This window comes from Lonchura striata, chromosome 14, assembly GCF_050655825.1.
Source record: "Lonchura striata isolate lonStrDom1 chromosome 14, ASM5065582v1, whole genome shotgun sequence".
In the NCBI taxonomy this organism is placed as follows: Eukaryota; Metazoa; Chordata; class Aves; order Passeriformes; family Estrildidae; genus Lonchura; species Lonchura striata.
Genome location: NC_140716.1, coordinates 9,146,292 through 9,169,587, shown reverse-complemented (window position 1 = coordinate 9,169,587; position 23,296 = coordinate 9,146,292). Strand labels below are relative to the sequence as shown.

Here is a 23,296-nt window from a genome sequence, read left to right as displayed (position 1 = left end):
AAACTCCCAGTTCCATGAGATGGAGTAGTTGTAATTGATTAATTGTGTGATAATTGAGGTAGCATTTTGGCTGCAGGGCCATTATTCCTCTAGATACATCCTCACAGGACAGGATAAACTGGGCTTCTCAGTCCCATGGTGTCACAGCAAAGCATCAAACTCCTTCCTACCTGTAATTTATGGACTTTTTCATTGAGTTCTGTCCGAACACGCTCTCCCTCAGTGTATTTGGACTGTAAATCCTGCAGCTGTACTTCCAGCTTCTTCTTCTTGTGCTCCACATCTTGTTTGGCCTGATTCAGGCTCCTGACTTCATTAGCCAGATCAGCATTATCTTTCTCCAGTGACTGTTTGGTCTTATCCAGGTTTGCTTTAGCCTACAAGAAGTGTGATAGTGAAGAAGTGAATAATGGTGATTTATAAGAGGAAATTGTGCTATCTAGGAGGTAGTTTTCAGTGAGATGGATTTCTGTTTACCCGTTTAAATTGTTCCAGCTGCTCTGTGAGTTCTTCCACAGCCTGAGTGTGCTTTTGCCTCATCTCCTGAACCTGGGCTTCATGAGTTCGAGTCTCCTCCTCCAGGGCTCTCTTCAGCACTGTGACCTCCTGCTCACGCTTTGCTCTGGAAGATGACACACATCAGTGGAGCAGCAGCAGAAAAGAACATTCCAGCCCTACTGCAATGCCAGTGGGCAGTATTGTACCGAGCTTGGTGACATTCCTTTTTGCCCCTTGTGCAACATATCCATACCTGAGCTCCTGCTGGGTGGCTGTGGTATCCAAGGTATCCTCAAGCTCTGTCTTAAGAGCCTCCAGCTCTTCACCGAGGTCTCTCTTTTGCTTTTCTGCTTTGTTTCTTGCAGCTTTTTCAGACTCCAAGTCTTCCTGAAGATCAGAAATTACAGATTCCAATTCTCGGATCTTCTTGAGGGCGTTGTTCTTCTGAGTAGTTTCATCTTCAAGCCTTTTTGAAAAAAGAGCGTTTCATTTTAGTAATAACTATTTCACTTTGTGGAAGTCAGTATACACTAAAGATTTATAAGTTCTATTCATAAAAGTGCCAAAGAAAGGGAGACTGATGCAAAAAAGATCAGACAGCTGTACTTTAGCTGGATGCAATGTCTGAAGAGGCTAATCAGTTGATTCAGCAAGTTTTGGTTGAGTGTTTTCCCTCCTAAATTTATATAGAAAATCCACTGAGATTCTGGAGTGGATCAAGATCAGACTCTATGAATTTTTGCCTACTGCCTATGAAGTAGATTGTTACATTTCATCGTACTTGACAGCACTGCCCTTGCCTATGGGAAGAGGAGTTTTCATTGATACCTGGAGGTAATTTAATAAAATAGATTATTGGTCTATGGACAAGCAATAGTGTAATTGTTTTTCACAAAAGGACATTTGGAAAATGGGGAAGCACACAGAGGGGATGAACTGAGAGATGGGATTCATGGCAGGAACTTCTCTGTGTCTGGGAAGGGGCAAGATAAGTTCCAGCCTGGGCTTTCCACCATGTGCAGACCCAGGAGTGAGTACCTGGCCAGAGCAGCCTGCAGTTCTTCCTCCTTCTTGGCCAGTTGTGCCTTCAGGTCAGCAATTTGTGCCTGGAGCTCTGCAATCTGCTCATGTAGATCATTTGCCTCCCCTTCCAGCTTCCTCTTAACTTTGTCCAGTTCTTGTCTGCTCTTCTCTTCCTTCTTCAGCCTCACTGGAAAAGGAGGAATTTTGGTCACCAGACTGTGGTAGTGCCAGGAGCCATGAATCTGATCTCAAACTTAGGCAAAAAATGGTTCTGGCCTCCAGGGTGGTCATGCATTTAATTACAAGTCACTGTGTTTTTGAAGCAACATGCAATGCCTTATTTCTAGCTATCCTAAAGAATAATTTATCTTTCTCCAACAGAAGCATTTTCCCCCTCATTTTTCTCTTTACCCTTTTATATATAACAAATAAAAAGTTTCTGTTGTTTGTCGCCATAGAGATTTGGTGAGTATAACCAAACTGAGTTCAGCATAACAAATTTGGAAATACCCTACAGAATTTTAAAAAGTTCTCTCCAGATTCTGTTTAGGTTTTTTTGTTCTGTGCCAAGGAAAAAAGAAATTAAACAAAACCCCCAATAAACTATTTTCGTGTTACCTTCAAGTTCAGAAATCATAGATTCATGTTTGTTCTTCAGCTTTGTAAGATTCTTGGCTTTTTCTTCTTCTTCTGCAAGATTTGTTGTTAGATCACTTATTCTTTCCTCAAGTTGTTTTCTTTCCTTAAGAAAAATAAAATACTTCTGTTAGCAAACATGTCTGTCATTGGTGATCATAAATCAATTTCTTCTTTGCCAGCCAAAAATGTCCAAGAGACTGTCCTTTTATGCTGTATTTCTTGAGAGTGTAATGATACATTTCAATTTTTCAGTTACAGAGGAGCTGTGGAGTGGTGTCTATGACTTCCATGTTCTCCAAGCTGCTGCTCTTAGAATCTTGTGCTCTCTCTGATGGCTCCAGTTTACAGGAGCATTCCCTTTTAAAAAGTACTGGAAGACATTCTTAACTTCCAATTTTGATCATGAAGTTTTGTTGAAATCAGTTGAAAACCAAGACAATTATTTAGTCTGCTCTTGGACAAGAAGACATGTCTTCCACTGATTGTACTTGGCTGCTGTAAATATTTTGCTTGAAAATATTGTTGTTACATCTGATCTCAAAAATAGTGTTTTTACATAATTTTGAATTGTTTAAATGAGCACAGAAAAATTATCAGAAATGCATTTGATACAGGCTGGACATGTGAAACTGTACATCCATGAGATCAGATATTCAAGAGTATTCTTGCTGTTCTAGTGGAAGAGAAGATTTTCTCTCAGCTTTCACTATTTTCAGAGTAAGAAAGTGGACCCAGAATTCACCTTGCTTAGCTTGTTATTCTGATCTTCCATTATCAGAATATCATCTTCCATTTTCTTTATCTTGCTATCTGCTGCTACTTTTTCAAGTTGCAGTTTCTGCCTTGCAGCTTCTTCTTCTTCCAGCTGTTCCTCAAGGTCCTTTGAGGAGAAAAAGAAACCCACAAAACATGAATTCTAGAAATAAAATACTACTTCTACAGTTCTTAAGAAATGCTTATTACTGCATGTTGTAAACTTTGTTGTTTTTATTAAGAACTAGACAGTCTGTAATGCTTGACAATATAGAAGGAAAGATTTGTTAATGTTTTAGAGAAAAGATTAGGGTTGAGATGACGAAGAAGAGAACTCTGGAGGAAAGAGCATCAATTGATTGTCCTTCCTTCAGAAGCACAGACATACATCCTGCAGAGGGTTGTGCAGCAAGCACTCCTAGGATAAGAGGTTTTCTCCTGGGGTCTGAAGTTTTGCTGTCTCTCTTGTGTCCCAGTGAGATCCAAGTTATTGTTTGTATTTGTCACTTATCTCTCCTTACCAGCATTTGTTGTTGCATCTTTTTCTTCTCTGCCTGCAGCTGCTGGCTGCGCTCTTCCTCCTCCTCAATTCTGGCTTCCATCTCATGCAGGACCTCTTCCAGCTCTTGTTTCTTAGCAGCTAAACGGACTCTCATCTCCTCAGCCTCAGCATACAGCTCAGTTTCTGCCTGAAGCTGCTCTGCCAGGAGGTTCTTCTCTTCAACAAGCTGCACAAATAAAATGGAGAGGAAGTTAAGGCTTGGAGTGCAAGTTGGTTGTTTTACTGGGCATCCTGGGGTACGGGCAGGCAGCTCCACCACACATCCTTGTGTGGATGCTGGGCCTTTACTGAAGTGACTGGGAGCTTGTCTGCACTGACCTTCTGCTCTGGACCATTGCTATGAAGACAATTATGAGTGCAAAGGAGAGAGACACTTTAATTATAACAGCTTCTAGACATGGTAAAAGAACAGCTAGTGTTTCCCAGAGGCTCAGAGTGTAAATTACCTGTGAGTGTTTCAGTTCCAGCTCCTTCAATTCACTCTCTGCTTTTTGTTGCCTTTCCTTAGTTTTTTGCAGTTCTTCATCCTTGGCCTGCATTTCTTCCTCTTGGCGGGTGACTTGCAGCAGTGGTTTCACCTGGAAAGGGAAAGGTTTTTTTAAAGAATGTTTCCTGTCAGTGTTTGTGTTGCTGAGCATGGTGCTTCAAGGACTGACTGGCACTAATGGTAGTGCTGTCACTGCTCTAGACTGGACAGATACTGTCCGGCCAAGCTTGATGGGAGCATCTGTAAAGCCCCAAGACTTAGCAGTGTTGGCTGTCTCTGTGTTTATTCCTGGGGCCTTGCGAGCACCTCTGATAGTGTCACTTTTGAAATGTCTCTAGGCCTATTTTCATCCCTTGATAATATACAAAAATTACATCTGCACAGAAGGCAATGTGCACACACAACTGTGTGTTACTGCCTGTTTCTGGTTGCAGAGGAAATTGCTATCAAGCCAAGTAGGAAAAGTTTTCTGAATTCAGACTGAAGGCCATTCTTGAAACACCTGGGCCTCTTTAAAAGGAAAATAGACTTAATTTGCATGAGTTCCCAGCAGGAAGATGTTTAGTGTCCCAGCTAGGAATTTCCAAGCTACTTGGTTCCACATAGATGTATCACTCTAGATGCTTGGAAAATTCGTTTTACTCAGTGTTCTCATTATCCACCTCTGTGAAATTATTTCATTTTGTGACAATTATAAAAGTCTCCAAGCATGCAAAATCTTTTATGAATTTCTGCCTAACTAGATTGTTTTCTTCTCAAGTTAGAACTACCTTTAATGTTAATGGCATTATAGAACTATCCAGAGTATCTCTAACCTCAGATTTTGTGAAAGTAATGAGGCTCTTTTCACCAGCTGCAATGGACTTTGGAACAAGGAGTCTGCCTGACAAGATGTATCTTGGCATCATGTGCATTTTATTTCTTTTGGAAAACTGAGATTTACTGATAGCAGTCACTCACTTTAGTAAACAGTCTCCACCACTGCCAGTTCCTCAGCTTCAGGTAGGCAGCACAATTTCTTTGGATAACCTTCATTGCAGTCAACTGTTGCTGTCTCTTGGCAAAGGCTCTGTGATTAAAAACACAAAGCAAATTGGTTCAGTCTGAGAACAGAAGGTGTTTGCAAGGTACACACATTAAGCAAAGAAACTCTGGCATGAGAGTCTGCTGATGTGCCACATGGTTTGGGGAGTCAGGCACAAATTCTTTTGTTGCTTTAACAGGTGCCTGTGCTTTCCTGAGGAAAGGTGATAACTCTGGTTAACTGTCTGGTATTTTATTTTAGTTTTTTGTCTTTTTGCATTCCATGGATAGGCACAGATGTATAGGTGTCATTCTGTGTGTGAACACCTTTCCAGAGTACACAGGCAATCATTATCATTCTTGAGACATATTTCTTTGTCTAGCAATTTGAAAGCCTTGATAGTATGCAGATAAAAAAGGCATTATTGTTGATAGTTTTGTGGTGTACATTAACTGAGATCATGCTAGATGATCAGTGCTCCACACTGAGGCTGTGGAAGAAATTATGTTTTATAGATGCCGGGGGTGCTCCTACTTGTAGTGCATAAGACTCCAGTCATGGCTTAGAATGCTCCTTTTCCTTCTGGTACAAACACATAAATGTTTCAATAATGGGTCATTGTCTTAGCTTATTGTACAGAGGGGTGTGAGCAGCCTCACAGTGTAACTGCTTTCCTGTAATTACACTGATCAGCCTTTTCTGGGCTGGAGGTGAAACCTTCATTGGACACAAGTTCTAATGCAATATAAATAATAATGAAATGTCTCAGTATCTTCAGTTTGTTATGTGGAACACTAAAGGCCCCTGCAGATATTCTGCTGCAGAAAACATTCTATTTGTCAGCACATATTCTTACTTTCTTGCTAGGTAGCCTCGGGACATGGCTTGGAAGGTGATAATAACATCTGTGATCTTCAGGTCCCTCTCTTCTTCCAGGTGAGCCAGAACACCAGTTCTGAAGAAGATTTTACTCTGTCCAATTCTGTACAAGTTGGGATCAAGCTCTAGAGCTTTAATCTGGAGGAAAACAGGGATATTTTTTAACTCCAGTATTAAGGTTTAAAGTACTAAAAATCACTTCTCATTTCTGTTCAGTCTCAATGCTTTTATATAAGCAGTATAGGCCTGATTATAATAGGATCAAAAATAATTTCCTCACCATGAGTATGCAAGCCTGCTTCCCATCCATGAATCCTTTAGGAATGGCATTTGCAGCGAGAATTTCATATCTGCCAAAAGATGCTTATGTTAGGGAGGTTGAAACGCACTGGGTGGTTTTGTACCACCAGGAGGTCCAGCCTGCCAAAGGCAGAGCTGGGGCTGAGGGCTCGTACCGCTGGCGGAACTCCTGGAAGACGATCCTGTTGGGGAATCCCTGCCGGCAGATACGGATCCCTTCCAGGACACCATTGCAGCGCAACTGCTCCAGCACTAAATGGGCGTCAAGTTTGCCAGACTGCAAAGGGAACAGAAGGTATTTTTAGCACAGATTTACAAAAATGTTACCATACACATGTCTGTGTTTGAAGACATCGTTCAGCTCTGCCGCATCCAGCGAGCAGCTCAACAGGAGTAATGTGCCAGGAGTCTGAAAACTGAGATCTGAAATTTACCCTTTTTTCATGATTTGGAATGATGCAGCGGACAAAGTTGGGATTGGTATTCCTTAGGGTGGTCATCAGTTTGGTCAGCTGCTCCTTATAGAGTTGTCCAACGGTACGGAACATGCCTTTCTTGGTTTTTGAAGAACTGGGGAGTGAGCTTTCACTCATCTTGGCCATTTGGTCCAGCCCAACTATACGGTCCACTGAAATGGAAAAGAAAGAATGGAACTGTTTATATAAACTCTCCTTGCCTCACATCACACTCAGCACTGCCACTGTTACACTGCAGGTTGCCAAACAGGACAGGTATATTTTTTATGCAATAGAAACATTCTGACAAATGTACTAGAAGTCCTCCTGAGTAAATAGTCTACTTCTGTCAAAGATGAAAATGTGGATTTTGTTAAGTAGAGACAGAATGGAGCAACTGAATACCCAGAATATATTTTATTATGTCCATGAATTAAATAGAACTCCACAGTGCATACATGAGAGGCTTCATAAAACCTAACAATAACCTGTATTAAATATGCACATTTTACATATTCAGAAACATTTAAACAGTGTAATGAATAATTTTTATTCTGTTACTGAATAATATTAAGAAAGTTTTTTGATAGTGCTTAAAACCCTAATGATGTTTTTTATTAATGATGTCTTTAGAACACATTATTCTTATGTCTTAGTTCAGTCTTGTCCATGCTTATCATGTTCACACTTGTGTGCTGCCAGCAAGGGATGGCTCAAAAAGTTCTGGTAGGAGTTTCTCCCATTAAACCCCATCACCGATTTAGATTTGTGATTCATACCATCCTTCCAAAGGTCTGCTACAAATTTGTCTGAAGACTGGTTCAGCAAAGAAGTCACGTTGTCATTTAGTGGATCCATGTTCTTTGTCAGCCAGGCAGTTGCATTGTAGGTAACCTGCAGGGAACAGTGAGTGCTATATCAAAAATTTGTTCTTGATAAGAAATCTGGAGTGTCCAAGAACACAGGGCACTATATTCACAAAATCAGACAAATAATGTGCAAAGATTTCTGGGGTTGAGAGTTGAGTATTTATTCTCACATGTACTAATGTCTTTAAAAAGTCTACTTGCTAGAAAATAATCCAAATTACTTGGATTTTCAATAACCTCAGTGATGGTATTTTTGTTTTCTTGTGAGCTTAGCACAACAATGATTTGGAAATCTTATTTCATGTGTTGTGTAATTAAAGCACTTAATAAGCACATTTCATAATTAAGGCCATATCTCATCAATGCAGGTACCAGAATATTTCTCTTAGATCCCTTGGGTGTCAAAGAACCAAAGTTCCCTAAGTCAAAATAGCTCAATCTGTCCCGTACCTTTCCTGCATAGTGCATTATACAGAACTCTGTTTTGTCCTTGAGTTGCTTGGGCTTCTGGAATTTGGGATGGTTGCCTTGTTCTTGAATCAGTTTCTCCACAAAGGATGTGTCAGTAGCCTTGGGGAACCAGCACTCTTCATCCAGCAGAGCCAGGACACCAGGAGGGTTGGTCTGCAATGGGAGTGGTATCGGATCAGAATCATCACAAGCAGAGGCACAGACAGAGCACCACCTTCCTCACCCCTGAGGTTACAGATCCTTCCAGGAAATAAAGGAAAGGATCTCTTGTACTGGCACATAACTGATACCTCTGAAGTATCCCACCTACAGAGAGAGAATCTTACTGGTCTTTCGATCAGCTCAATGCAAGGTTGCAGGTCCAGGCCAAAGTCAATGAAATTCCATTCAATGCCCTCTCGCTGGTATTCCTCTTGCTCCAATATAAACATTGTGTGGTTGAAAAGCTGCTGAAGTTTCTCATTAGTGTAGTTGATGCACAGCTGCTCAAAGGAATTGATCTGTGAAAAGGAAAGAAGTGAATTCATAACATTAGAAAGAGACTTTCAAGGGTGAACTTAAATGACAAGATGATATTTGCTATTCTGTATTTCTTTTTGCATATTAAAATAATTAAAATTTAAGGATCTATATGAGTTTAATCAGCTTGTGTCCCACAGCACATACCTCAAAAATCTCAAATCCAGCAATGTCAAGGATCCCCAAGAAAGAAGCTCCTTGTCTTTTTGTTTTATCAAGAGCTTTGTTCACACGAGCCAGGATCCAACGGAACAGACGCTCAAATTTTGCCTTGGCCAAAGCTTCTATGGCAAAGTCTGCCTGGAAAAGGTCAGAGGAGATTTTAAGTCAAAGAAACCCACTTAACTGTTAATTTCTGTAGAAATGAGACAGAAAACAGATGTTTCCCTTTAGACAAGATGTAAGGAGAAACAGAAATAGGAAAAGGGAGAAGAGCTTCGGGAGAGCTGAGCAGAGTGCATGTGGTACCTGCTCTTTGGTCTGAGCTTTCTGGACAACATCTCGCCCAACCTTGATCCTTGGGGTCAGAATAGATCTTGTGAAGTCTGTCACATTAATCCCCATCAGGTGGCACACTTTTTGTGCAGCTAGAATAAAAAAGTGAGATTTTATTTCAGACTGAATTGTCTCTTAGGTGATCAGTAAGTGTGAATATGAGTAGCTCAGCAAGGATGCAGAATTATTTATCTTCCTTAAAAGCTTCTCTATTGTACATACAAGAGACAACACCATAAAAATAACATTTATGATCCAAGCAACAAATTCACCATTTATCAATTTATGGGTTCAAGATTACTAGAAAAGGTAATGATAATTGAGGTGATTTTAAGCATGGTTTATATTTTAAATCCTGAGAGCTACATAGATAATAGAAATTAAATTTAAAAAAATATTGATAAATAGTGCTTATTCAGTTGCTGTTTTATTAACTTTTTAATGTTAACTGAATTTTGAAGTGGAAAATAATACCAGTATCGTCTGGCATAGAAGCTTGATCAGTGTTTCTCTCCTTCTTGAAGACAATATTACCCAGTTGTAGGACAGATGAAACAACCCTCAGTATAGCTGTAAGAGAAACAGATAATGTAAATGAGGAATAGAATGGCCACGTTTTGAAAACTCTGTTCTCTGCAATAGCATTCTAGTGCCTCTGATAGTATGTACCTCTCTGGAAAGAGTAAGGTTTGTTTTAAAGGACTGTGCCTTAAAACCGCAGGAGTTTGAGAGCTGATTGAGCAAAAATCTCCACAATCTGTGCAGTGGAGCAAATGGGCCAGTCTGGGAACACCAGCACCTCAAGCTGAGTTATGCTGGCTCCCCAGGCAGATCCTCACATATCAGGAATTTGTCTCCCACTCACAGTGCCTGTAGCATCTTTCCTGCTCAGTCACTCAAGAGTCTTTAAAATAAAAAATAAATCTGAATTACCAGCAGCTTCAAAAATGTGTGGCACTTTTCAATGTCCAGTTATTCAGGGGCATGTGGCTATTTAGTTGTGCAACTAAAATCAAATGTATACATCTTTAAAAGAATAATATCAAAATCCAGAAAAGGTTTTTATTAATGTTTGGTTACTGAAATACACATAAATGTAATGCCACCTAATCTTGGGTAGTAAAATCTACTGATATGTTTCTGATGAGGTTGTATCAATTTGGGGTATTCTATTTGTTTAGCTGTAAATTTATCTAATTTACACAGGAGAAGAATATTGTCCAAATGGGCTTCTATTTTAGAGCATGAAATCAGAGGAGTTCAGACAATAAATTAACGACTCCTGCTGCTGCAGTGGAGAATGCTGCTGTCCATGCCAGTCCTGGCAGGAGAGCAGAGCAGTGTGCACCAGCACCATCATGCAGAATGACCAAGGCTGGGGTTTAGCTCAGCACCCCTCGGTCACTGATGCAGGTGAGGGATGAGCTCTGCTGCTGCTGCTGCTGCTCCAAGGCTTGGGCACTGGGAGGATTCTGCTTTGCCACCAGGTGTCACTTGGGACAAGGCAGTTTGCATCCGAGGGCACTGCACACTCCCAGCAACACTGAGAGGTAAAAGCTATGCAGGTGGGTGTCTCTGACAGGCCCACATTTTTATAACAGTTTAGTTGTTGTTTCATGCTCTTTGTTTTTATTTCTTGTTTTTCTGAATCAGTGAGCACATATGAGCTATTTGAGCCTGTTCAGTTTCCTTCAAAAATAAATCAGATTATTTTGCAACTTTTTTGTGCTGTTTGGAAAGTTCTGAACAATGGATTTAAATGGTCAGTGCTGTTTATAGAGCTGGCTTAGACTCAATAATCTCTTTTTGGATATATAGGGGGTTCCAATGAGAAATATTCCCTTTCATAAACACAAATTAGCTTTGCAAAGTGATTATTCGGACAGAATTAATCTCTGCATTTGCATCTCTATGTAATGCCACTTGCAGATGTATATGTTGAATACAATGTTGACAACAATTCTCACCTGTCTGTTCCTCTTCAGTAAAGCCCATAATTTTCATGGCTTCCAAGGTCTCCTGGAACATTTCATCATCTTGTTGAGAAGGAATAGGCACGTAGCCACTGGATAGAAAGGTGTAATTGTTGAAGCCTTCCAGCAACAAATCATCTAAAAAGAAGAAGAAAAGCTTTATTTAAGAGCATCTACTTAATCCTCTTTGTTTGTGAATTCTCCTAAGGAACAACAGAAGAACAACATTCTCCTAAACCCCAACGTTATCACCAAAGGAAGGTTCTGCTTGTATGAGGAGTTTAGGATTTTGTCAAATATTTTCAAAATAACTATTTATCAAGCTTGATGGTATTAAGTTTCTAGTTTTCATTAGTGACTGGAGAACATCTCTGCACTTTGGGGCAATTTTGTGTCCTATGGACTCAAATCTGAGCCATTCTTCCCAAAATCCTTCTATTGAGTGCCACATGTAACCTACTCAGAATTATGCATCTTCTTGTGGGGGATTCACACCCTGTAATAGTAAGAATGGAGCAAGGTAACAACCAAAGTGGGCCAGACTAACAGACTATTCAACCCTATCCTATGGCAAACAACAGATTCTTAGATAAGGAACATAAAAACCAGGGAAAAGACAGTTACCCATTGCTTTATACATTCTTTAGCAACAAGTGATTTAGGGAAATATGTCATATTGGAACCATGATGTTCCAATACATCTGAAGCTGTGGCTTTCACGGTGTAATAATGTGCTGTGGCAAATACATTGTCTTAATTTATTTTAAAACAATGAGTTGATATTCTTGTTGGAACGCCCAATTTATTTTTTGTGAAGCAATTAATAACTCTTCCCAATTTATCTTCTTGGTATTATTCAAGATGGGATCTGAATGGGTCTACATCTACTGTAAATTAAAATATCCCATAAACTGCAAACAACCTGCCTCAAACAGGGGGACATGAATTGATGCTTTCTTATAATTCACTTGAGAAAATAGTTTTCTATAGCTAAAATACATAGCTATTTCTATGACATTTGTTTATACTAAGGATTGAATGACATATAATTACAGAAATTAAGATAAATACTTAGGCAAGCCATTGCTCAGACCATTCAATGAAATGAGAGAATTTATTATTAGTAAGGAACTTACTTCTCATCTGTTCAGAAGCTCCAGCAATCAAATAGTAAAAGATGTGAAATGTTCTTTCATCTTTAGCCTGACGAATTGCACGAGATTTTTCAAGCAAATCTGTTTTTAAAGTGTGTTAAAAAATCAATAACATTATTTTGTCCTTTCTTAATTGTGCCATTAGCCTCAGAACCATCAATAGCATTGTCTAAATATTTGCCATGTACTTGTCTAACATGAATACGTGTCTAATTCTATGGCAGGAGCTCTGGTATTTGTATAATCCTTACCACAATAAGCAGATCCATCTCCTGCTTGCTGTTGCAGTGTAAATGGTGGTAATCATGGCAGTAATCAAAACAGACCTAAATTATTCTAAAATCCAGGATCTAAAACTTATAGTCACAATATAACTCAAACCACTTTGAAAATGAAGCACTAATATAATTCTTTCAACATACAGTGGGGCTGCTGGAAAAAAAAGAGTTCTTGAGGTGAGTATTGTAGGTATAACAGCAATAAAACCAAGTTATATTTATGGACTGTTCTTGTGACTATAAGCTAATAAAAATGAAGTTATCAATAGTGTAAGTATTTCAACACCAGTCAGTGATTCACCCTTTAAAAGCCAAAATGCTGTAGATAAAACTTCAGTTAAGACCAAAACTGTTAAAATATTAATGATTTTTTCCTAAAGATCGGTTGTCAAAATAAGAGCAGAATGATAAACTCTTTGTTGCTTGATGCTACACTCTAGGGATAAGGTACTTCTTTATATCTGCATCATTCTTTCTCATTTATTGGAGCAAGAAGCACTTTCTATATGCAAAGGTGAGCAGTGCAACACTGAGGAAACCACCTGCATATTAATATGTTCATTAAAATAAACTAGCTCATAAACATAGCCAAGGGAACAGGCAACATACTTGACAAGCAAGGTCAGCCTGAGCTGAATTTCTCAGTCCATTTTCCCTGAAAAAATACATTCAGGTTATTGATACACAACTGACTGCTCTGGGTGTGTAATTTGACACAGCAGTAAGTATTTAGCATCCAGGCAATTCAAGTCCTCTGGACACAAAAATGTCACTGCCATTGCCTTAGGAATGGGCTGTCCAGTTCCTGAAGCTGTATTTGGGGAATAGCTCCCTTTCCTGTAGCTGAGAAAACAGCCCTGAAAACATAAAACTGAGAGCAGGACAGGAGCTGCTATCAGCACAAACAGGACCACTTCCCTCCCTCTTTGTTCACAGCAGCCCCAGCAGTGTTTGCTTTCTGAGACATGCAATGGGCTTGTTCGTGTGGCTTCTGCCAGCCTGGTGCAGCTCACTGCAAAGGATACAAGTCTCTATGTTTGCTCCAACAATGTAGCCCGTCACGTCGAAGTTGATGCGGATGAATTTGCCCTGTAAATAAAAAGAAGATCTAAATTGGGCTGTTCTTTCAGGCAGTGCCAGGTTTTCCAGTATTAGCCAGTATTTAGCCTGTTCCATAAGATGTGTACATCACCCTCCCTAGAAGAACATGCCTGACTCCCTCCTGCTGGGGTGACCTGTGGAACAGCCTGAAAGGAATGAACTTCTCCAATATTCCCTCTGTACAGATTCCCCCCACATTTTGTTCAGGCACTTAGAGGGAAAGGAGTTCTCCCTACTGGACTAGGCTTTGGAAGTGGGGGTAGGACATCTTTGTTCGACTTTGATTTCCACAAGGTCAGTGAGGGAACAAGGTTGGATCTGTGAAACTCTCTCTGCTGAAGTTGACCCACATGGACCCACAGACCAAATGCATTTCTCCTACTTACAAATCTGGAAGAGTTGTCATTCTTCACAGTTTTGGCATTTCCAAAAGCTTCAAGAATAGGGTTTGCCTGGAGAAGCTGTTTTTCCAGCTCACCCTAAAATTCATTCAGAAGCAGTTAACACTAAACTTTATAATTACTTAGTTGAAACTAACACTCGTACATGGCAGAGAAAGGTGGCACCTAATTTAAGTCTCTGATTTTTTTTTTTTCTGAATACTGCATTTTATGTGGATTTGTTTTCATTCTCTACTAAACTTGGTGTTTATCTATTTGTGCAATTGACTGCTGCCCTGTATACATGACCCTTTTCCAGCCTTGTTGCATATGACAGATCAAGGTCTATTAATCTGTTTAGCATCACAACTTCCTTAAAAAAAGGGTCATTCAATGTCAATTATTTTTTCCATTTTAATGTAATTTTATAAAGAGATGTTCTTAAAGGAACCTCTAGCATGTCTTTTCCAAGTTAGTTTATTGAGACCCTTTGCTAGCAAATGACAATATAATTAGAATAACTTGCCAAGAATAATTTTAATGTAATGCAGCACAAAGCTACAAAGCAGATTTTATCATCTATTAATAATGATCCATGCAAGGCTATGTAGGTTAAATATGGAATTGCATTGATTTATTTCAAACTAGGATAATGAATTCTCATGCAAACACACAATTTTCATATTATATTGTTAATTGTGGTTAGTAATTGCTAAGGAAACAAATCATGCAATGAAACAAGCATGCATTTAATTCTATATATTTACCTAATCCTATTTCTAAGCAAACCAATGAAGTTGAAAAAATATTTTGCATATGTATACAGCTTGTCAGAACTTTTCATTCAGCTCTGTTGTATGAGATCATTTACATTCACATGTACTTTGCCACACTATTCTTTGAGCACTACTCTGTAGTAATATGCATTATTTCAAATAACTCACTCTGAAAAGGAAAAAGTCCTTGACAGATAGTAAGATATAATTTAAATAATTTAAATTAGAAATTAAGGCAATATTTCGTTTGAATCTAGGAAATAATTTGGAAAATGAAAGCGCTTCCCAATTGGTGTGCAAATCTGGAAATCTTTTTCTAAATGTCACTTCTGAATGCCTTGTAACTTCTGTGTCAATGGTGAGAGTTACCTCAAAAATATAATTAAAAACTTACTACCCAAGAGGTGGAGGAAGAGGGAAGGAAGAGTTCCTAACAAGTTCATACAGGAATCCCAGAATAAGAAATGAACTCCTAAAAGTTGAAGATTCTCTGTACTGGGCAGCTCTGTCCAGTTACACTCTATAGACTTAAAATCTCCAGTATAAGCAAAGAGTGTTGCTGCAATCAGATGGTGGCATCTAAAATGGAATCTTGTCTGTTAAAATGAGACGACACCACCTGCTTCTACTGAACTGAACTATGCCATAGAGCTGGGTATAGAGCTCTGGCTCCAGGTGACCAGCACTGTGTGCAGCTCTAAGTCCACCAGATTCCACAGAGCTGCCCTTGCCAACCATGAAACAATTTTTTTTTCAGAGACATTGTCAAAGGAAGTACTAAATTAACTAAGGGGCAACATTGTCACAGCTGCAGTCTGAGAGGCAGCCATCAGAATGGGGCAAAAAAGACTGCATGAAAGAAAATAAATCTCTTGCCTGGCACAGAAACAGCAAGAATGTGCCAGCAAACCTGCCTGTATTCCCAAAGCATTGCTATGTGTATGGCACATGGAGAGGAGGGCCTGTAACACACCTGCAGACAGGTGCTGCACTGGGGATTGCTCTGCTACACGCCACAGCAGCAAGCCGAGAACATGCTCACTCTTGTGGTGGTGAACAATTCTCAACAGTTACATGCAAATGTAAAATTCCAAGCAACAACAAATGGAAAGCATGCAGCCAAACAAATCAAACACCGTGAGGTTTAGGAATTATTTCACAACAGTCCTAAAAACTTCAACCTGAAGCACAGAAAGCATTTTGATATTTCATTCAGAAACCACATTGTTAAATTTCAGGCTGAGTAGCTCTTCCAGGATTGTGGGAAATTTAATTCAAACTATGGCAATTTGAACACACACAGAGATACAGAAGAGAGTGATATTTGAAAGATGACCCTGCCTGTGTCAGACCTCATTCTTTACCATGGGGCCTGACACAGTTAGGGTTGATTTGTGAGAGCATTTGGTGCTATTGTTGCTTTTTATCATATCATACAACATATTTCAACAAAATCTCCTAAATTTTTGGGGTGCAACAATAGCATGCAGATCTACACTCAGTGCCTTAAACACACATCAAACAGTCTAAGTTACTCACGTAGGCAAAAGATGGACCTTGCTGTGTTGAATAACATGGTATAAAACAAATGTCAGTATAATTTCCATTAGACAGGTATTTTTATTGTTTTTCCTGTATTAAAATAACCAGTACACAGTTTCCATGCAAATAAACCAGGAATACAGATATGAACAATCTATTGCAGACATACCAAGGGTACAAATATCATTAACATACTTAGAGCATATTAATTGAAGAAAAGAAAAATCCTGCAGAAAAGAGATGGGATTTGGATCCAGTCCCAGGTTAGTCTCTCAGGACCAGATAAGACCAAATATTTTTATGATAAATCCCTAGTTCTTCTCTGGTGGCATTTTGTTATTCATTACATGTTAATGACTGAAATTGCAGTGTCAGTAGTCCCAGTCACTGAATTACTATTTGTCAGCATGATATAGAACAAATTAGGCCTTTTCTCAGGTCTTCTCTGATGGATATTTGCCTTCAGGTCTGTCTCAGGGCAAATTTTGTCCTGAGACTCACATAATTCCCCAGAGGAGTCAGCAGCAACTGCAGTTAGGGATGGCCTTGGCACTCCAAGTTCATTCACCCCCAGCTACTAAGCAGGGACTCAATAGGAAGAAATTACCTTTTTTTGCATAAACATTAAATATTAAACATTAGTCTTGAACTGTTTCCACTGAATTAAATCACAGATTTCTAGAAAATACTACTCATAAGGACATCTACCCCCTCCCCTACTCCAAATTAGAATCCATTGTACATAAAAGCCCAGTTATTTGTGGGGGAAGAGGGAGGGCTGCACACTTCATGCTCTGCTGACACATGGGCAGGGGCAGCTCAGAGACCCCACACAGGGGTGGTCATGAGATTTTTCCTTTATTTCCCACTTCCCTACTAATTATTTATCCTGCACCCAATCTTTTATTTGAGGCACAATGTCTTCCTGAATTAAGCCTGTTTTGTCATAAAAGTGAATTGCTTCTTTTTTTTTTTTTTGCAGAAGTTTTGAGTTACTTTTGAAAGGCTGGAAATGATGTAGGACCTGGAGTATTATCGTTGAGAAGAGCAAAGACAGCTGAGAGCCTCAGCCATGGTAATGATCTCCAGGAACTGGGCAGGTATCTGGTTCAAAGTAAGAAAATGAACTTTAGTCTCTCAGGCAAGGCCATTACACATTTTGAAGGAACAAAGCACTTAGAAAAAATTGTGCCTTTCAAAATTGACAGAGCAGTAAAAAAAAAAAAAAAAAAGACAAGTTTTATACTGGGACTCTTTGCTAGTTAGTAAGAAAAATTATTAACAAATCCAATGAAAACTTTGGAAGTTTAAATGCTGGTATACATTTTTGTGATACAGCTGGACAATGTGTAAGTTACAGGCTTTCCCAAACTTCTCAGTTGGCAGAGGTCAAGGGTAAAACAAGGACTTGAGTCTTGAGGCAGACTTCAAAGCCTTCATACTGGGATATAAATAGGTGCTATGCCTATGGAAAATGATGAATATTTCTGTTTTCCCTAGGTACATTCTGATTTGATGCCTAAGATGGTGTCAAACAAATTTTTTTCTTCCATAAACATAGAGCTGTGATGTAATTGTGTACTCTTAATATGCCACTGTTTGACAAGCCCCAGTCCCTGAGCTGCAGTGACCTCAGCACAGGCCTGGGGAAGAGCTGGGGATGGAGGAGCTCACTTACAGTGACACTGGTGTCCTTCTTGCCCTTGTGTGATGAGGCAACAACAGCCAGGTACTGAATGACCTTCTTGGTATTTTCTGTCTTGCCAGCACCAGATTCACCTCTGAGGGGAAAGAAAATAACACAAAAAAGGGTAGGTAACCAGTGAAGTCCTTCTGCCATGTAGATGTACATTGTGTATAAAAACAGGACTGGAAACTACCCAGCTCAGTTCTTATTTACCCCAGAACAGCACCTCCCAAATGCACCTGACTTCAGCCTGCAAAGAATGCATTATCAGAGTCATATATCTGTCCTGGTAGTACTTTGAGTGCACACTGGGCCATTTAAGGGAATTCTAAAACATTATGCATTTTTGAACAGCGGTTCATCTTGCTTTGGCAGCATCTGAGCACTCATGAGAAGTGGATTTGGCAGAGAGTCTGCTTATATTTTAAGATCAAAACATACAGCATTAACTATGATGTGATACAGCAGTAAAAGAAAACATCAGCAGTAATACAATGGTTTTCTCTTCTGAAACTCTGGCATTAAAGTAGACTAACAGCTTGATCCTGCCTTGTCTGAATTTTGTATTCAGATGCTCCTTGAATTCAGTGGGACCAGGAATGGAACTGCCTGAGGTGTCCCTGCTCACTGGGAAATGAGGGACATTGTGGGGATTTGTCTGACCAGCAGAACTGGCACCAGCTCTGCTCCATGCAGTGTCCTTTGGGAAGCAGGAAGGCAGTGGTAACTTTTTTTTTCTTGGAAAACTTCCAGGTTAAGTTTATTTACAATTCTTAAACTCTCTCTTAAAGTAAAAGAGAGGTTTTCAAAGTACAGATTGACAGAGTCTTTTCTCAATAGAAATTTCCAGCCAATTTTCCTCCCTGTTACATTATATCATCTTATGTCTTTCAGATACCTCTGGCTCTGATGATTATATGGACAAAAATATTTTTATACTGTCCTGCTTAGCAGTCAAAGTGGGTGTAACAAATGAGGTCTTTCAACTGAGCTGGTGCTGTGAGGAGAGCAACCATCTAAGTTGGACCTCTTTTTCTCTGGATCTATAATAAACTGGATTTTAGAAAAATAAAAGAACAATACATTCAAAAATCCCAGAGATATTTATCAGCTCTTTTGAGTCTGAAACTGTTTAGCTGAATCCAATGCAGTTCTGCTTCTTTTCCTAATAAGGAAATACAGGAATTAATTTTCCCTACCAAAGGACCAGTGATAAATTGACATAAAAATATGGAGAAGTGTTGGGCAGAACTTTCAATACAGAATGACATTGATATAAACCTTAGGAAACAATTCCTGCCTGAGGTACAACATGATAAGAACTGTTTCTTCTGGCTTTTTGAGTTTGAACCACAAATAAGTGAGATTAGTAGATTCCTTTTCACAAGACCTGGGTTAATTTGCACAGTTTAGAGATTGGATTCATCTCCGTCTGAACTTCAGTGCTAAAACATTTCTATGTTTTATTGATAAAAATTAAGTGTCCTGGGAATAGTTCCAAACCAAGCACACCAATTTGAAGACATATGCATACAAACTTTTCAGATAAATCTACCTTACATCTTTGTTTCTTTGGAAAAAAAACAACCAAAACAACTTTCTTCAAACAAACCTTGGGCTTTAAACTGTTCCATTTTATTAAGGGTTATTTGTAGTTCATCACATCATCATTGCATTTCCTTTCTCCCAGGGCAACAGTGCCCATCTTTTGGCTTTTCCCTGAATCCCTGTGAGTATTACCATATATGGCATCATTTTACTTGTAATTATCCCATCTTACTGTAATGCTCCTTAACTCTTTGCTTCTGCACAGGCTTTCCTGTTTTCTGCAGACAGATTCGGAGGCTTTAACTTCCTTTTGAAATAGAAAAGTTCCTCAATGTGAAATAGAAAACATGCAGAACTTTAACTGCTTTAGGTTAATTAGGAAAAAAAGGCTCCAAGGTCAATAAGTAATGAAGAATAATGTCTCTCGCTGATAAATACCTCTGATTTTCAACATATCACATCAGTCAAAAACGTCCGTGACAACAGAGAGTTCTGATAAACAAGTATCCATTTAACATTAGTAACCCTCATACTCTGAAGGATGTATCACAGCCATATGGTGTCTGATTTGCCCTCAGTGATAAAATGCCATGTGTTTGTAAATGTACTAATGAGGAGGAATGGCTAAGTCAGGTCAATGCCTTGAAATAGCAAGGAGTTTACCCAGGGAGACCCAAGAGGAGGAGAACATGTAAATATCTTGGTTCACTTCACAGGTGGATGAAATTCTTCCTTGAGCTATTGAGCAGCAACAGAATTGGTCATGCAGAACAAGTTTTTTCTCTGCATCTATCTTGAAGTACTGTCATTTCTGAGGGGGCAGAGACAACTCCCATTGTGAGGTGGTATGAGAAATCCTACATGTTTTAAAATCTACTTGCTCTCTTGAGCTCAGTGACTGAATTTTTAAAGATGGGTCTTTTCCTGCAAACATGGTAGTTTTGGCATGGACCATACATGATGGGGTTCCTCCCAGGAGTGCCCATTTTCCTCAGACTTAATTATGTTCCAAGTAGGTGATCACCATATAAAGGCTGTTACCATTTTTCTAGTCATCATCTTTAGGAAGCAGAATGATCATTTGTTTAATTGAAGCCTCCCAAATAATTATTTTTCCTGTCATACCCAAGGAAGCACATTTGCTACCAGTGCAGTTCTTTGCACCCAGTTCAGATGGCCAGTGCAGAAAACCAGATCCAAAGCAAGTCCCATTGCACAGTTCTGAGCAACCCAACAGCAGTACTTTAGCTACTTCCTATGCAAGTTTTCCTCCTAAGAAACTCTTTGGCTTTCCCAGAGCAAAGGGCTCTAGGCTAACAGGCTTGCTCTGTTAAGAATACCACTCTCACAACACGGGGTATAGCTTCAACTTATTCTTCCCTTGTTGCTTGCCAGTCATTGTTTTAGGACCTCACTACAGGATTTAAAGCACACAAACTCATATATGTAGTCCTCAGCTATAACAGAGTTTTCATACCTCTTAAGCTACAAAATCCTTCATGACTCCATTACTTTCACCTTAAATGAAAATTATTCCAGCTGAGAATAGGTTTCCAAAGAAGAACAAGGTATCACTAGCAGGTTGGCCCCACTGTTGGGGTTGAGCCTGTGGTGTAACTAGGACTCTTGTACATTTGAGAACAACTGATAAAAAATAATTTTAAAAGTGTATTTTCTTTTGTTGTTGAAAATTTGTAAGCTTTCCATGTTAATATTATGATATGAGACTTAGCTTAACTCCACTTTTGGAAACATCTGAAAAGCAAGAGCAGAATGTATTTTCAGCATTTGTTCAGTAAGCAATGAACCACAAGAATTGCCCGTTCACACATCCCTTAATCCGGCTGTGCTGGCTCTGTGGGAAGCCCCTGTGCGCAGGGCACTCAGCGAGGTGCTCTAAATCACATTAGGGCTTGGCAGCCTTTGTCAGAGATATGCAAACATAATGAAAAGCTTTGTCCTATTCCAGCTGTACCCCACTGGAGACCTGTCTCAGAAGCCAGCCCCCTGCTCCTACGGGTTTCCTTACAGAACAACTCCAGAAGGACGCGGAGCAGCGTCAGCGCCAGCTCCGCCCGAGCTCCACGAGATATCTGAGTGGGACAGGGGCCAAGCAGCAGCCCCTGCCAGCTCCAGCCTTGGAGATTTACTGAGCTGGGAAAGAGGAGTTTAGCTCTCTCGTGGACAAGTCTTTTGACTAATGGGGCTTTGCAGTTTGGAGATGTTCTGGATGATTTTGCTTCTTGATGCGCATCAGGGAAAGAAATGGGCTGGAGTCTCATGGCCGGGTGAGGCTCTGGAGAGTTTGCCCAGAGAGAGAGAGAGAGAGAAAGAGGGGGAAAGGGCAGGGTGGTCACTGCCCCACTCAAAATGTTTTGTCTGTTCCCATATCAAATTAAGTTGAAATATGACCCTGCTACTTTCCTGTTTTTATAGAAGCTATTCAAACTGAATGCATGTTTTAAAAACCTGAAAGGTAATGAAAAAGTAGTGATTATAGGTACAGGTGTTTCATAAGTACTTGTTTCCATGGGCTTCACAATACCCCAAGCACACAGAATTTTGATCAGATTTTCATATTCATTTAAGGTAGCTTTTTTGTAAACTGAAACTTGTGCACAGTCCTCTAAGCCACATTTGCTTTCTAGAAAATACCCTACCTGCTCTTATCAGGAAGTGGCTAAAATATGATAACCCCAAGATCAGACAGGTTTATGAGGCAATTGTTGAAACTCTCATGTGGTTAATTTTTTGTAAAAACATTTTGAAAACTCCAGGAAAATCCACTTGCGTCTTTAGAAATCAAACAAGTGACCAGAAGTCTCCTTTGAGGGTTTGTGCCTCTACTACCATTGGAGGAAGCTGGAAAAGCCCCAGGTGTGTTCACTGGCTATGGCCTAGTTCAAGTCACACTTAACTGCTGATGCACTGAGCTTGCTCAGATCTCTGATGGGAATCTCTGAGGACAGATGTTTTTGGACATTTCCTTCAGCAACATCTGTGTGCTGGTCACTATGGACTAAGAGTGAATACAGATTATTTTGTGGCCAGCTCAGAGGTCAGACAGGAGAGTGGGGAGTCCTAAGCACAGGCAGGAATTTCAGGAAATCCCAATAGCCAGGTAGAGCAGTGAAGGCTGCTCAGAACAGCAGAGACCAAGACACAAGGTGGAAAAGTCTCACCAGTCCTAGTTTTCAGACACATAAAAGAGTAAGATTTCATATTTCATACCTTTAGTGCCATATTATGTATTGTGTATGTGTATGTTATGCTACATTGTGTTATGTTACAATAATGCAACCACAGATATATTAGTAAACACAGCCATGGTATCAAGTTTTTTGTGCTGTAAATGTGCGTGATAAGATGTGGGATTTTGAGGCTGACTGTAAAGGGCCAGAGAGCAACTGGCATGGAATGACACCAGAGGATGTTCAGTGATGCTACCCATGGGAAAGAGCTAACAGCAAAAGGATGTGTGTGCACAGAGGAGAGGAGGCCAAGGGCAAGGATGAATGTGGTTATTAATGAAATGTAGAGAAAAGAATGAAATCTGGAAAGACAGGGAATTCTGAGGAAGCACTGGAACCCATGAGCATTGAAGACAGATGGAGATTTTAAACATACCATTGTTAATCACACAAATGGTAGGGATTGTAAAAGAATGCAAACAGTACTTAACCACATGAGAGTAGCTTTAATGATGTGAGGGTGAAGTCCTGAGAATGGGTATATTTACAGTCAGAAACACAGAATCAGGCTCAGTTCTCACATCTTCCCCCCTGCCTGTGTCCCAGGAGCATTTCAGGGGATCCATATGAATCCTTACAGCTATTCTTTTACAATTTAAGTACCAGGCCTTTGGAAAGTTCAAGACTGTAGC

The 23,296-nt window shown here is 39.7% G+C and overlaps 1 protein-coding gene across 3 annotated transcripts in view; it reads right to left on the bottom strand.

Annotated features, from left to right (window-relative positions):
* The window catches only part of MYH11 (myosin heavy chain 11), a 54,789-nt gene that overhangs the window by 12,008 nt on the left and 19,485 nt on the right, over positions 1–23,296 (bottom strand). For 2 of the 3 annotated variants that reach the window (XM_021539823.3, XM_021539821.3), the window contains exons 5-29: positions 17,857–17,959; positions 16,176–16,196; positions 13,867–13,959; positions 13,405–13,468; positions 12,084–12,182; positions 10,942–11,085; positions 9,449–9,544; positions 8,948–9,066; positions 8,627–8,779; positions 8,287–8,460; positions 7,940–8,113; positions 7,400–7,514; positions 6,600–6,793; positions 6,321–6,442; positions 6,146–6,215; positions 5,843–6,003; positions 4,923–5,031; positions 3,922–4,053; positions 3,435–3,641; positions 2,903–3,040; positions 2,140–2,263; positions 1,537–1,708; positions 752–964; positions 478–622; positions 171–377 (exon numbers count right to left, since the gene is read on the bottom strand). In XM_021539823.3, the coding sequence (XP_021395498.1) occupies positions 171–377; positions 478–622; positions 752–964; positions 1,537–1,708; positions 2,140–2,263; positions 2,903–3,040; positions 3,435–3,641; positions 3,922–4,053; positions 4,923–5,031; positions 5,843–6,003; positions 6,146–6,215; positions 6,321–6,442; positions 6,600–6,793; positions 7,400–7,514; positions 7,940–8,113; positions 8,287–8,460; positions 8,627–8,779; positions 8,948–9,066; positions 9,449–9,544; positions 10,942–11,085; positions 12,084–12,182; positions 13,405–13,468; positions 13,867–13,959; positions 16,176–16,196; positions 17,857–17,959 (3,349 nt within the window). The remainder of the gene's footprint in view (positions 1–170; positions 378–477; positions 623–751; positions 965–1,536; positions 1,709–2,139; positions 2,264–2,902; positions 3,041–3,434; positions 3,642–3,921; positions 4,054–4,922; positions 5,032–5,842; positions 6,004–6,145; positions 6,216–6,320; positions 6,443–6,599; positions 6,794–7,399; positions 7,515–7,939; positions 8,114–8,286; positions 8,461–8,626; positions 8,780–8,947; positions 9,067–9,448; positions 9,545–10,941; positions 11,086–12,083; positions 12,183–13,404; positions 13,469–13,866; positions 13,960–16,175; positions 16,197–17,856; positions 17,960–23,296) is intronic. The other variant, XM_021539822.3, reaches the window with a different exon arrangement.